Genomic DNA, 16575 nt, shown 5'->3' with positions numbered 1-16575 from the left:
CGGTATCAAAGATAACATGCTTTTAGTTGAAAAACTCCTCTTAAGAAAAATTCTCATATAATCTCAATAATTTTATATTTATTATTTGAAATATGAAGATTTTATATACTGGTTGTGTAGTAGTGAAAATGAAAATGGCTGAAAAAATTTTAATTTTCAAAAACCATTTGAAAATAATCTAAATAAACTCAGTATGTATAATATTTTTAAGGATAGTATAATATTAGATGGGTATATTTATTCTCATTCAGAAATTCAGAAAACAGGATAAAAAAAATTAAATAATTTATATTATACACAACCACCTATACTGACTACTGGGTACATAATTAAACAATTTATACATTGTAATTTTTTTTTTCCAGAATTACAGTGAAGTTTAAAGTTAGATAGTATAATTTTATAGATTTTTTTCACGTGTAATTTAAGGTTAGGTAAAACTACTATTAGAAAGTACTAAATTAAAGCACTTATTAACTTACATACGTGATTGCAAAAACTCACTATCCACAAAAAACTTCAAATACGTACAAATTATGGTGGTAAATTATAGGTTAGTAAATTGAAATCTATAATATCTATGACAGTATTTTTGACATTGGTATAAAGCGTGTGATCTATCGGTCTGCCGTGATCTACTATTAATAGCTAACATAAAATAAAAAATGTCAATGTCCTATCCTTTAATAATATTATGGTATACACTAGTCCCTTATTTTTCTTCGTATTGTTGAGTGTATAGATCATACATAAATTGTCATATCATTTACGACTAATAAAATTGTTAACATTTATTTAACAGAAGTCTTGTTTATACCAATCAAAAATGAGTACCTAAAACTCAAAGTTATTATAGATGTTCCATTCTTAGAACCAACTTTAAAATCTAGTTGGTTAAGAGAGTTTGGAAAGCAAAAAAAAGATCAGTATCTAATTTATATTTACAGCTTGTTTATTAAGTTATTTTAATGTGAGATTTTACTATGTAAAATTTTAGATGATAATATTCAAGATTAATATTATTTTTTTTTAATTTTAACAAGAAATATACAATCTTGTACCCTTGGCAAGATTATAAAATAATAATATTTTAGTATAATTATAATATAATTATAATTTAAGATTATCAAATTATATTTTTGTACTTAGGTTTAAGTAGTTGAAACAATACATAATATTAGAAATTTTAAAATTGTTAACATCACTTACCGTGTATATGTTTTATTATATTTTCTTTATTAAAGTACACATTACAATTTTTAAAAATATTCCGACTAATTTTAATCTATTTATACCATGAACCAATTTACCCTATTATACATTGGTAGGTATTGGTAAGATAGAAAAATAAATTATTAATGGTAGCATATAAAATATAGGTAAATAAATTATAAAGTATCCTAATAGTAATAGTTGCTGACGCATATCATATATGAGAGCTCAGAAATATAGTTCTTTGTGTTAAATAATATATTAATGAATTCAAATTTAACACATTTATATTACTTTGACCTACTAAGTATACTAATATGTACAACTAAGTGACTACCTCAACTTTCTTTTTTTGTTCATTTACTTAAATCAATATTATGTAAAAAAGTGTAATTAAAAATTAAAATACGATTTCTTTTAAAGCATAATATATTTTAAAATATTCTATCATTTTATAGTATTTTTATTTTATAAGTTTAATCTCATATTTGGTATTTTTATGACATCATACTGCATTACTTTGTATTTTCTGTAAAAATCGTAAGTTCAATTTCGAAAAAAAAATGAAGATTTTTATAAAGACAAGTAATTCAACAGAATTTTTTTCTGTTTCTTTTAATTTTTTCAAGAAATTATAATATTATCAACAGGTTCGTAGCCACGGGGGGGGGGGGGGAGGGGCGTTGCCTCCCTAAAAATATTAAAAATATTAGATAGACATTGTTTTTAATTTGTATGTATAATGCCCCCCCCCCCAAAAAAAAATTTACTTTGCCCCACATGAAAATTCGGTCTAGCTACGGGCCTGATTATCAATTATAGAAATAATGGTATAATTTAGTACCTATATCAAATTATACCATGATTAGGTAGGAGGTGTATAATAAAATAAATGAATAAATTAAATGAATGAATATTGCTATAACTTGTTTTATATTAATTTAAAATCAAAATCATTTTTTCAAACGCTGTTTTTGGTGCATATACGCATATTTTTAAGGATATATTTTTGTGATTTTTAGTGCATATAAATCTGAGCTCTTAATGTGATCGCTTAACATTAGTTTTATCTCGTCGTGCTAGGTTGTTGTTGTAGAGTTGTCGCACAAGTACCAATAATGACTTGTAGATGACGTAAAGGATTTCCACTATACTAACCAAGCTGCAACCAAGAAACAGGCTGGCTAGTCCACCAAACGATACTGTTGGACATAAAATGATTTAATATTATTAAATCAGAACGTGCCACGGGCGCCTATAGGTAAAGTTTAGAGAAGCCAAAATAAAAAAACCCCAAATGTAAGATAATAAAGATTTAATGTTATTTTCCTAAATAAATGTAAATATGCCATATTTATTGAACTATAAGTTCATAATATTTTTGTCCAGGAGGGGGTAAATGCCCTATCTTGCCCCCCTAATTGGCGCCCATGTAACAGGCTCACCAATTTCGACACATAAATTGATAAATCTTACATAATATGTTAAAAATCTTTAGTGTTGAATTTCATTTTAAAAAACCATGATGTATATTGTTATGGTTATTATATTGATGGAATTCCGATGATATTGCAAGATGGACCATTACTACACATAAATTATTATGCATTTCAGATTCTATACAAATTAAATAATTTATAGAAGAATTGCTCAAATATTTTCACTTAGAAACTTCAAATATAGAAAGTTGGCTAAGTTAAATATAATGTATAAGGTAAAATATATAAAATATATTACTGCTATAAAATGTAAGAATAAAGAAAGCATTTTTTGAAATTTTCAACTGATTCTCAATAAGTTTAACGTAAGGAAAATAGTCAAATAATATTGAACCTCTATAACATGTGATTTTATATCATGAAAAAAAAAATAATAATAAGGTATAAGATACCTACCCAACAAATCTTGAGTAGTATATCTCATGGATCGTCGATAACTTGTTGCATAAAGTTCTCTGTAATTGATTTCCAAGTATACATCGTATCTCGAAGATGGCGGTTCATTGTTAACAAATTGCCTAAAGAAATTAAGTCATATTACTTAGATTGCATTTTTATTGGAAAATATATTACTGTTATAGCAGATCCATGTATATAGTAAATATAATAATAATGCTAATATAATTGACAAAAACTCAAATTTACCATCACAGACGGCCGAACTATATCAAAACTGAATTTTTTAAGAATAGAAAAATGTTTTATTTTAATTTTATCAATTTAAAGAGGACTATTATATACAAAAAGAGTTAGTGGTTACTCATGACATATATTTTTTTTATAGAAATTGTATGAAATATTTATTTTAAGAAAAATCATTATTAAAATTGTAATATTGTATATTCATAAAAAGTTGGCAAGTGGGTACACCTCTGCTGTACATTAGGTTTCGAGTGAAAAATATGATAGTAGAGATATTAAATTTGAATTAAAAATGTTGTACATGAAAAACTTTTTTGAATAGAGACGGTCTGTCAACCTATTCTCATAATATTATTAAGTGTATTTTTTCAAAATGATTTTTTTGTTATAACTATTCAATCCATTTATTTTGTTATGAGTAATACGGTAAGTTTATTTAATTTTTGAGAAATACATTGCATTTATTTTATTATTAATAATTATTTTATTTTATTTTTTTTTAAATTTATTTTTAAATTTTTTATTATTTTTATTATTATAGTATTTTTACTAGGCGTGGATCTAGAAATCACAAATGGGGGGGGGCTTATTATCAAAAAATGATAAATAAAGAATTTTTTATAAATATTTTTTAAAGTAATTTAATTTTATATAACTTAAAATACGGCCGAAGGGGCCCCCTCATTCCGCGTCTGATTTTTACCATCCCTATTAGGCATATTATTATTATTAACTTTTAAATTAATAACACTTTATTGTAAATAGTATAAGATAGTATCATAGTCTCATTGTATATAAATAGTTAATATCTTAAAATTTATCTTCATATTTTGAAAATGTCATCAGGTATAGTAAAATTCAAAATATAGGTACTGAGGTACGTGAAAGATGTAAAGTCTCACGAATGATGTTTTTGAATTATAACAAAATAATTATCATAGTTATTTAAAATATGTGATTTCGTCCAAATTTGAACTTATCATAACTTATCGTGTATCATCTAAATTTTTTAGTTCTATTATGAACTACTTATGAAGAATATTGTGTTATTTATATTACATTTTTAAATATACTTTAACTATAAAAATTTCAGATTCCTACATTCAAAAATAATTATGTCTATGTACTCTCAATATTTTTATACCTACAGACGTAGGATCAACTCATGTGGGATCTATTTTAATTTTTTAAGAATTTTTACCTAGTGAATAAATTTTTATCGTTATTTATAGAAAAAAAAATTGAAATACCTATGTATAAAAATAAAAAAAATATCCTTATAGTTGAAAATCGAATCATTTTTTCGTATAAAATTTAAAAAAAAAACATCATTATTAATCAATTCATATAGTAAGTTCCGCTCAGAATCTAAAATTTATTTATTTCATCACAATAATATAATATATAAGTACCTACATAACAAGTAGCAGTTGAAAGTTGTACATGACATTGTTTATTAGTATAGGTACAACTTATAATAATTTAAACTCTTAAGGCTTAATAAGTCACTATGATTTTAGTAAAGTGCAATAGTTGTAATTATTATGATAGCTAATATTGTTGAATGAAACTCATCGTTTCTGTCATAATTTTATTATATAATACGTAATAAGTATAGGTACCTATATTAAATATTTTGTACCGTTGTATACTTAGATATATATTTTATTATTATAAAATATAAATTCATAAATATAGCTATGCGTGATTATTAGGTTTTTGAATTTAGGAATTTGTGTCTTACAAAAATAATTATTGCATACACTAATAACCTTTTTATTTGAGCATTATAAATAATATTAAAATGTATATTTTTAATAAAAAGATTATGTTTTTTTACTTAACCTACTACCAGTACTACCTACTTTAACTACTGTTTTAAACAATGTTTATTTGAACTTACTATTAATTATTTTATTAACTACATACAACTTTAGACGAATCCATAATATAATAGATAATAGATCGTAGTATCGTACCTACTATAGTTTTGTAGAATACTCGAGTTAATATTTTCAAGACTCTCGAACAATATAATTTATATTGAAATAATAGGTATTTTATAATTGTATATAACAAATAATAATTTGGGAAAATATTCAACCATTAATACATAGTACACACAGTACATACATACATACATGTTTCTAATGTGTGTATCTCTATAGTCTATAGCATATCAATTTTCATTAATAATAAAGTATTGACGTATTTCATAATGACGTGCTTACCTAACTTCATACCGGAGCTCGGTCGTGTACGCCATAAATGAACAAGGCGGTCGGCAACCGCAGTTCATAGAAAATGGTATACTCCATTTAGGAAACCCTGGTACATCTTCTGGAACTTTGGGGTTGCGTTGAAGTACTAATAAATAAGGAAAATATACTATTGTGCGCCAATATCAGTAATATTATTCTATACTGTTTATAGTCATATAGATATTAATTTTTTAGTAATTATCAAGTACGTTTTGTAATACTGTGCATACAATGTTCATTCGTACCTAAATATTTCAAATCAAACTAAAATATATTATATAACTAACAGTTACAGACAGATTCTATGTTTTTTTTATTTTTATAACACGTACCATTAAAATTAATGCTATATTTTTATTTAAAAATTCTAAACGATAAATACAGGTGTATTATATTTATATTTTCAATGCACAAATCAAATGTTTATTTTAACTTATGAGTTTTTAATAGGTAGATTAGCAATATATAATTTAATTATTTTTAGTTATATGTATAATAATATATTCAAAATTGGCTTAACTTTTTAACAAGCCTTTTTCAATAATATATATAGATACGTAATTTAATAATTAAAGCTTATACTTTATAGGTAAGTTATAATTTATTTATTTATGGGTATAGATTTAGCGTAGGTACTTCTTATAATATTAATGTTTTAATCGTTCGATTAAAATAGTTTATATGTTTTAAGCCTACAACATGGTTAAATCCATAAAAATAGCTATAATAGATGATAGTATATAATATGAACCGTAGACTTACTATCATTCGCGATCAAACAAGGTATGTGTTCAATTCCACAGTGACTTCCTAGGCCTATAAAATAACATCAATACAATTATTATTATAAATAATTGTTTTATATAACATACCACAGATTACCACACCACTATAAAAAAATAATTTTAACAATAATCTGTTTGTATTATAGTGAGTTATGATAAAATATATATATATATATATATATATATATATATATATATATATATTATTGTAATTTGTATAAGTAAATACATATAATATGTATATAACAAGTAGGTAACAACAATGTAACCTAAATTAGCTGTTACACATTTATCATAACTCATAAATCATACACCTATATAAAAAATACCTAATACCTAATGAAAGGCTAATATGAAAGTTTTTTTTTTTATATTATAATTTATAGATATTTTTTTATGATGTATTCATTTAAAAATCGTAACGACTCATCGTACCTTTGTACAATTTGAAAAAGTACTGTGTACAGTTGCACGCATTGTAGATGGCCCTCAACCTACACTTGATGAAACACGTGTCTTCGCTGCTGCTCTTGTGTAACAGTGAGCTGAGGTACTCCGCCTTTGCTTTGTACAAGTAACAGTGGCTATTCGTATTGTCGAGACGGTCGAGCGAATCATCCGCCTCCACCTGGGCCACGCTCACTGATATCCGCGTGATGCGATGGTGTACGGCGTGTACTTTGTAAGCGGATGCCACGTCCGGAAAGGAGTCGGGGGTGTGCACCATTACCTGTACCGAATAAATTACAGTTGTCTACCTCTATGTACGTTTTTTAAAAATAGACTTAAAACTATCAATTTACTATTGTGGTTACGTGGCGTTTACATAGACGCATGACCAATAATATGTTTATGGGTAAACTATATTGAGTACAATAATTAATTATATATACCAGGGATGACCGTCGAGAAAAGACTAGCGAGCCACTTAACATATTAATAAATACGGAAGAGTCAAAATGGAAGAAAGATCATGATATTATATAATTATTATGTATGTATTATATTTATACCTATATAATATTATTATGTAAATAAGAAAAGATATCGAATTTAATCAAATGTGAAGAATACAATAACAATAATTGTAAATAAGAACATAATAATGTAAAATTAAATTGTATCTTAATTTTGTCTTCATAAATATCATAGAGACATACAGACATACATGGATAATGGATTTATCTTTATAGTGCTGTTCGACGTCGTGAGTGTATCCACATAATATTATAATTTTCAAGGACAGCTTTAAAAACATATAATCCTGATTTTAAAAAATGTATAAAAAAAAAAATTAATAATTTAAAATTAAAATATTATATCAAGAATACTTTATTTAGATGCGAGCCTCAAAATTATGACGCGAGTCGCAATTTGGCCACCCCTGATATATACAGTACACATGCATCTTCTAACGAAAATATTTTTTTTATGAAAAGTAGTATAGATCAGAGATAGGTAAGCTTTATAATAATGTCAATTTTAAATGAATATACACTTATATTTTTTATTTTTATATTTATAAATAATTGATGATTTTATAGCATTATAATTTACAAATAAGACGATTTAAGAACATATAAGTATATAACTGATACAAAGCTCTGATAACTCCCTATAACTAAATTAAATACAACATGATTTAATCTTATTAGATTTAGTTTTCTATTGATACTGACTAAGTGACTTCCATAAAAAATTAAAATTAAATAATTTCAATATAAGGATAAATAAATAATACATTAATAAGTAATGTTTTCCATTCGTCCAGGTTGACCGGGGTTAAAATCAAGCATAAAATAATAATAAAATGTACACTTAATAATTTTATTATATTATCTTACGACGTTGTCTAAATTACTAAATCTAATCAGAATGGTTTTAGGTTCATCTATCACCATACGAATTACAGAATAAATATTAAATATTTAAAAACTGTACTTAACTATTGTCGTATACTCCGATTACTCGAACGTATACCAAAATAAAGTAAAACCAAAAATGATGTGAAATACTTTATTTGAACACTACGTCCAGTGGTGATCGAGTCACACGATCACCACAACTGACCCCTTTGATGTCTTAACCATATATTTTATATACTAAATTTACAATTGAGTAATTATCGATTGTTACATCTTCTCTTACTATACTAATTACATTTCATACACCTTAACTTACGTAATTATTATTTTAACCCGATTAATAACAAATTTTATTTACATTTTTACTACTATGTTTTGATTACTATGCTAACTAAAATATAAAAGTTTATCAACACTATATTTCACAATTGTTATCTTAACCTATTTATATCAGAAATATACTCGTACATCTAACAACCACCAACGTCTATATTGTATAAGTATACCTATTTACTTACGTTAAAGCCTCTCCTACGATTATCGTTTGGGAAAAAATTGTCGCTCATGTTGCTCATTATTAAACTGAGTCCGGTCCCTTTGCCCGCGGCGTTGTTTCGAAGTGGAATAAGTACTCCATCCGATCCTATTAACGGTGGATTAATTTGGCTGTTGTCACTAAAATAATATATTATATTATATTATATAAGAATAATAATCATAAACTTATAAGGAAAAAAAATGATTAGTAAAATAAAAAAAAAACATAATATACTGACCTACAATATGTAAACGTCATATTATTATTACCATTTAAAATGTACATAAAGTGATGTATTGCTAAAAATAATCGGTTGTACACTTTTTTTATGTAATTGGAACAGGTAGCTAGATCGTATAGGTGACAATATGGTAAAAACGTCTTCATAAAGTTAAAAAAAAAATTATGTAGAATTTCTCTATTCGTATTTTTGTTATCATAGATTTTAACGAAAAGATTTTTCTTCTAAGGAAATGGAATTTCGCGGTTTCACGTGTATCTGTAGGTACTAGGTACTATTTACGAAAAACATCTAAAAATGTGTACTAAGTATAGATACTTTTTGAAACACGGTATATTGTGATCGAAGAGTTTATTATTAATAGTTATCTACCTGTATTAGCTATATACTGTTGTAGTGTTGTGAGTACGGTTTATAAAATGTTTATCTGTTTTTTTTATAGAATTTGGTTAAGAATTACTTTGCATTGTTATTGTGTAATAACTCATATTATGTGTTTAAAGTTATTATTCTATGGGTATTATTAAATCCAAGTTCGCAGCTACGTCTGCTAGGCTAGTTCCTTGTGTCGTATTCTGATTTGTCGTTATAATTGTGGTATCATTCACTAACCGACACTGCACGATAAACAACATAGCTGCGAACTCGGCTTTATAAAATTGATATGTATTAGTGGTAACGATACCATCACGGTGTACAACCTTAATTATTGAATGTAACCACTTCGATGGAAATTTTTCCAATCCGTACATACAATATAGTATTATATTTGGTTTATAATCGTCCTGTGTAGTTGTAACTAAAAAGTCTTGATAGTAAACGCTTTAATATGCGATATGCCCTAATAAAGGCTCTCTATTTGTACTCTGTAGGATAGGTGCCTACTTTTCATTCCTCTCGGCCGTTTGGCTGTTGAACGAATAACAAAACCCTTCTTCGGTACGTTGAAATCGCAGGATATCCTTGCATTTATACATTGCGCCTCTCCAAATACATTTTTGAAATATATCTTCTATGGACGGTGCCAACTATAAAATATATCATGATTTATTTACAATATATTAGAACCCATTCATCAAAATATTAAAAGTAAAATGAAAATATAGCAATGAAAACGACTAAAATAATTTACATTTACGATCTATTTGCACCTTATCCCCCTGCAGAAATAAAAAAAATGGCCTGTTGGCCAAAGCCCAAAAGTCATGGATAAAAATGAAATATTATACTAATATATTTTATCAAATCATGATCGATGTGCCTATTCTTAATATCGATGGCTAAGAGGCCAAAAGTTGTATGTTCAATTTTTCTTAAAATCGTTTTATTAGTCTATTGAGTTAATCTGGGTCGTCTTTTTGATTCGGTAAAACATTATACGTCAATATTTTAATTAAAACGTGTTTTATTTATTATATATTTTTGTGATTTTGACGCAAGTTAGGTTTTTTTAGTGCACACATATAACAAGTCCTAAATTAATGAGACATACAATCAATATTTTACCCTGGTCTAAATTTTAAGCGGACAGATATAACAAGTCCGGACTTGTTACTTTTGTCAAAAACAATTCATTCAATTTTGGACGTATAATGTTTTAGATAATATTGAATTTGTTAATCTATCTTTAAAAATGTAATATGTCCGGACGTATTATTTTTTAGAATACCTATTTTTAATACATGTTGTTGTAATCACTGATGATACGTCATATTATTTTTATCGATAATAATATGATTAATATGATATTAATATTATTATCATTTAACATATTATGTCTCTCGTTATGACTCCAGTATTGTGAATTTCTTCTTTTTCATTTTAATTGGTTAATACTTAATAGTCAATTAATATATTTAATTGAAATAATAATGTTATAATTATTATCATAAAATAAAATAAATTATTATGTATGGTATATCTTTATGTTTCTTACATTTAAAATGTGATGTCTTTATAAAAGCATAAAATAACAAGTTTTATTTGACTAAAAATTTGATGAAAACACTACTTTTTATTTATTACAATAAATAATTTTTTTAATATTTTTTAACCTTTTTACGACAATTATATTTATTTAATTTAGTATATCAAAAAATTAGTCTAAAATAAATTTTAACTATTTATACTATTAATTAATTAGAGTTTATATTGAATTAATAGGTTTTAAAAGTCCATCAAAACCTCGTATGTTCATTGTAAAAGTATATTTTAATTGTCATTCATAACAAGTCCCATTTAAGTTTAAAACATACATTATTATTACGTCAACAAAAGCATTTAAGACTTAAAAGTAATAATTTATGTAATCTACAAAATGTTTCACAAATAAATAAGTTGTAACATCTGAAATCAAAAACTACAACAAAAATTATTTGGTGTGGAATTATTTAAAATCTTAAAACTGCTCTCCTGTAAAATTTAGTGTTTGTGACATACAAATGTTGGCCTCTTAGCCATCGATATTATAAAATATATTATAGACACATCTATTTGAAAACAAATTTTGATTGTTTTCCCAAGAGGAATAACATCATTGTTTGAAAATGTATAGTATATTTGTCAACTATTCAATTCATGATAGGTAGGCACGTGAAAAACATCTATTTCTAGTGATACCTATAATATGTATTAAAAGAAAATATTGAAAAATGTTTGATCGAAAATCGTTATTTTGTTTATTTTGTCAAAATGTTAATTCAAAAATAATTATGTAATAACATTTTACTTTTTTTTTTATAATTCTTGCTAAAGAAATATACGAAGAATTTTGTATTGTGTTTTTAAGATTTTTATTTGTAAATAAGCATTACTAAAATAAAAAATAAAATAAATAATTTCAAATATCTATAAAAATGTGGAGCCAACATATTTTGAAAACACACAACATTGTAAAATAAATATATCATTTATCGCTAAGCTCAGGTTAGGTTAGGATCTTAAAATCCATAGGTAGGTACCTAGTTAAACTTCATTGCCATAGGATAATTTCTACCAATTATTTATACTTAAACCAATATCATAAGTATAGAAATAGAAATATAAGTATAGAATATTTTTCTAAACCAAATGATAAGAACTACCTTATACCTATAGGTGTCTACTTTACAACACTAGCTGTTTATAGGTGTGTACGAGTATATTTTAAAATATTTAACCCAACGCGACTTACTTTTAACATGAGATCAGATATATCATTCAAGGGTATGTTGACTGTAGACTTATTCTGTAGAAAATAATAAAGATTCGTGTTGTGCGGGAACTGTATCCTTGAAAGTGCCTGCAACGAATTTGCCCACTTAGTTCTTAAATCGGAATCGTTGGAATATTTACTGAAAATAGATAAAAAAAAGTGTAGGTAGGTAGGCACTATAACTTATAAGTGTATAACGGACCAACCTAACTTACTACTTAATAGAAAAAAATAAAATAATAAGTTGTACACCAATCTCTGATAATAATTACACAATTTTAACCACCAGGCAACAGTTTACATTTAGGTATACCTCTCGCACACCAGAAGAAAGTAATTGAATTGGTTCCCGTTTGACAAAAGTATTTTATTAGGTTAGTTCAGGTCAAATAATTACAATTTTAATTTTATTTTTAATGATTCATACAACATATTACTTACTTATAAATTATAGATAGTACAAAATATAAATGTACCCACACTCTAAAGTAGCTATAGGTTGTTGGACCAAAATAATCATTTATCACCCGAGAATTTCAAGTTTCATAAATTATTAATTTTGGTAGAAGCATTTTAATCATTAATGATTAAAATGCTTATTATCAGTCTGCAAATGAATAATAATTTATTTGAATTATATCAATTTATTAGGAAACAAGAAATTAAAAATGAAGTTATAGCCGCATTATCTTGTCTTCGTCTTTAAACTTCATAACAAAAAATGTACGTGCATCAGTTCACGTTTAGCTTCATAAATTCAAAAAATAGAATTTAGAGTGAATTATCTAATAAAATATAACAGTAAGAACGTTACCGGGCAGCTATCTGTATTCGTATAAATTTTGCTTTTTTTTTATTATACTTAGTTCTAATTTTTAGAGGAAAAGAGCATTTTATATATACCTATTAATGCAACAATTAAAAATATTCCACTACAATTATCTATTATAAAAAACCAAAATACGAACAAAGATTATATTACAACCATTAAGTTTCATAATAGGTCAATTCATTCTAATATTTTTAAATAAACGAACTTAAACATGGACTGTCGTACATAAATTGCTTTGCTAAGCATATATAACTTTTTAAGGCGCATTACAAAGACAGCAAATGTAGGCGTAACGTCACAATAAGTCGCCTGGTGCCAATGCCATTTTGTCCTCAAAAATACACTCTATACGGGATTAACGATGATACCGCCCTGTAGAATCAACTAAATTTTTTCATATTTATTTTTATCGATAGAGGGAAATATTCTATAGCCCACATCGAGTTATATTTTTCAATATTTAAATCCCAAACATTATATGTTTAAAAAATAGTATAAAAAAAAAGTCTTTTTTACAAATTATTTGAAGTAAATTTAAAAAATGAGGGCTGTAGGTATAATGCTGCTGTTCATCAATTAAAAAAGAAACTATCAAAAAATATTCAGTTTCCAATGAGTCATCAGTATTCTTGTGATCATTTTCGTCCGTCAAAACGATCTATTAAATATTTCGTTATTTGTTAGTATTGAGTATTGACATGTTCTTGCGAATGAGAGTGAGGATTGCTAAGGGACAGTTTTTAAGGAATTCAGTATAGGCAATAATATAAGCGCGTGCGTGCGAGTACCACAAGCTTGTTCATTTCACCGCAACAAATATAATGTAATCTATAAGGAAAGACGCCACTTCGTTAGCTTCCATAAATTTAATAATTGTAGGTAAATACCTAATCTTGTATCAAGCTTTTATTTATTTTGGTGCTGTAAAGATACCTACAATAAAATAGATAAGTAAAAATTAAATCACTCATACATTGAAAAATACTTATTTCTAAATTTATTTTAATATTTAAGTATATTTTTAAACATTACCTATTATACATTTATACATAACTACATTTATAATATTTTGAAAGGTTAAATGGCATAGGTTATTTATTTTAGTGTAATAATTGTTCATTGTTTATTTGTTTTAAAAATATTATTTAAATACGATTAACTGTTTAAATATTATTATAAAAAACATTATTACTATTTAAGAAATCTACTTATTATCAATAAATAGGTAGATATTGAAATGATTTTATATTAATTAATAAATTGTAATAAAAATAATGTATAATTTGATACTTATTTATGTTAGAATAATAATAAATTTAAATCAACACGTCTGTACAGGTGTTAGCAAAAAATTATAAACAGTTAAAAATGTATTTTATTAGACTGAATGATTGACATTTGTCAATAGTATGTACAAGTGTTTATTTAATTAGATATAAAGTATAAATAATAAAATGGTAACCATAGCAATTCAGAAACATACAAAGGGTGTTATATGAAAACAATATATGCCTGCTCTACAAGCTAAACGGCTATTTTAAATGAATGCACTAAAAACACTTAATATTTCTTTTAATATTTACTTAATACTTAACACAAAATCCACAACTGCGATTAAAATTGTAATTTATTTTATACTGGATTCTGGTTGTACTATATAATTTTTTAGTGTAATGTATTATGTATAATTAGTAACTGTTGAGCTATCATAGTTTTAAACTAGTAGTTAATAAATAATAATATATAATATATAATAGGAGATAGGTAAAGAAATTAAAATAAAAAGTTGAAAATTAGTTCAATACTATTCAAATTTCAGTAAAAAATTTTAATTTTAAAATATAAATATTCTCTCATGATAATATAATATGTAGTTTAATACAAAAATAATTCAAATATATTAAAAAAAAAAAACAATTACTTATATTTAATTCATAATTTGGTATACTTTATAATGTTTACAATAAATCATAGAAACTACTACGATAATTTTGAATAAATATTTCAAAATAAAAAACAGAGATATATCTGAGATAAGTTATTAATTATTTTATGAGTACCCTCTAAAACTATTATTTTGAGCCAAACTCAGTAAATATGTACCGAAAGATGCTGTTTTTCAACGTAATTGTATGAGTTTCTTTTTTTATACATTATATAGTTAGTGAGAAAATATAAACTACTTTTAAAATTATTCTTTTTTGAAGATACATGAAGACTGCAAATATTAGAGGACTCCTTTTTTTCATAAATAAATTAAAAGTATCATTTAAATAGCAATCAATACACTCCACTTCTAATTTTAGCAATTGAAATTTTATTAATTATATTGTTTTTCCACAAATTAATCTACAGTTGTATTTTATCAGCTGAAATAAACTATTATTCAGCTTTATTTGCTTAATGTTATATAATATATATATATATTATGTGCTTATAATAATTAGAGAATTTAATTAAATTAATTGTATATACTTAAGCACTAGATCGAGAGCCTTTGAGTACATGATTTTGCTGATAGGACAAATAGTAACTGCGGGAAAATCAATCTTGGTGATTGGATAATGAGGATCATCCACAGTGATTTCCATTGAAGAGTAAGAATACTTTTCCCAAGATGCTGAGACCAAAACCACTATTGCAATGCTGGAGACGATTAACAACAGTACCCAAATAAATCTGTGTGTACAATTCAATATCACTTTAAATTGTCAACAATTTAAGTAAATATAATAAATCAATAACATCAATATTAATAATAAGATACCTCATCCATGGTTTCTCATCTTTCTGAATAATGTGCCTCAAACCATGTATTGAACCATTTTTACAGTAGTCAACCCAGATAGATTTTAGAGTCATGATAAATAAAATATTATAGTATTTTCACATAAACATTATTTTATTTGGATTTAAAAAGTGTATTATAAACATTAGACACTGGATAAGTGTTAAATGTTACTGGAGTTCAAACAAAATATAAAAGTGGAATATTAATAGTTAAATATTTATGGAAGGGGTGCGGGGGAGATGATATCATTCGATAAGGAATGAAAACAGTTTATAATTCAAATAAAAGGGCGCTACTAAAAAAAAAAATAATAACCATTATTTGTAAAATGTACACATATATATATATAAAGATTATGCAGACATAATTTTTAATTTACTATAAAAATCATGGCTAATATTAATGAATTGATAGTTGATACTTTACTTCAAAGAACTATTATGGTTGCCAAACATATATAGGGTTATCAAAATCTATTATCATTGGTATTTTTAGGAAATTTTCACACAACTTAAGTACATGCTTTTATTAAATATAGTAGTACCATGTATTAAAATATAAATGACTGACAAACATCAAAAGAATTAGTAATGTATAATTAGAAAAAAAATAATGGTAAGTGAACATGTTAAATAGTTTTCAAATATCTTGAAAACAGTTATTGTTATTTTGTACTGCATTATTTCATGATGGGTGGGATCAAATACCGTTTATAT

The 16575-nt window shown here is 25.3% G+C and overlaps 1 protein-coding gene across 1 annotated transcript; it reads right to left on the bottom strand.

The window, feature by feature from the left end:
• Positions 1-1886: 1886 nt before the first annotated feature.
• Positions 1887-15980, bottom strand: LOC114127500 (sodium channel protein Nach-like). Its single transcript, XM_050205718.1, has 10 exons — positions 15836-15980; positions 15544-15747; positions 12216-12375; positions 9929-10071; positions 8783-8939; positions 6835-7129; positions 6377-6430; positions 5585-5720; positions 3108-3229; positions 1887-2414 (listed from the first exon to the last, which is right to left on the bottom strand). The coding sequence occupies exons 1-10, from the start codon at positions 15928-15930 to the stop codon at positions 2254-2256; spliced, it is 1527 nt and encodes a 508-aa protein (XP_050061675.1). The 5' UTR covers positions 15931-15980; the 3' UTR covers positions 1887-2253.
• Between the last annotated feature and the right edge of the window lie 595 nt (positions 15981-16575).

Source organism: Aphis gossypii, chromosome X, assembly GCF_020184175.1.
Source record: "Aphis gossypii isolate Hap1 chromosome X, ASM2018417v2, whole genome shotgun sequence".
Classification (NCBI taxonomy): domain Eukaryota; kingdom Metazoa; phylum Arthropoda; class Insecta; order Hemiptera; family Aphididae; genus Aphis; species Aphis gossypii.
Note: the sequence above shows the minus strand (reverse complement) of the source record. Positions and strands in the feature narration are given on the sequence as shown.

What these genes read in the sequence shown, in the direction of transcription:
- LOC114127500 (XM_050205718.1), bottom strand. Translation starts at nt 15,930, where the DNA reads ATGACTCTAAAATCTATCTGGGTTGACTACTGTAAAAATGGTTCAATA. An exon ending in TATCTGATCTCATGTTAAAA is followed by an intron (nt 10,072 to 12,215) that starts GTAAGTCGCGTT and finishes TATATTTTATAG; the next exon opens with TTGGCACCGTCCATAGAAGA. An exon ending in ATCGTAGGAGAGGCTTTAAC is followed by an intron (nt 7,130 to 8,782) that starts GTAAGTAAATAG and finishes TATTCGGTACAG; the next exon opens with GTAATGGTGCACACCCCCGA.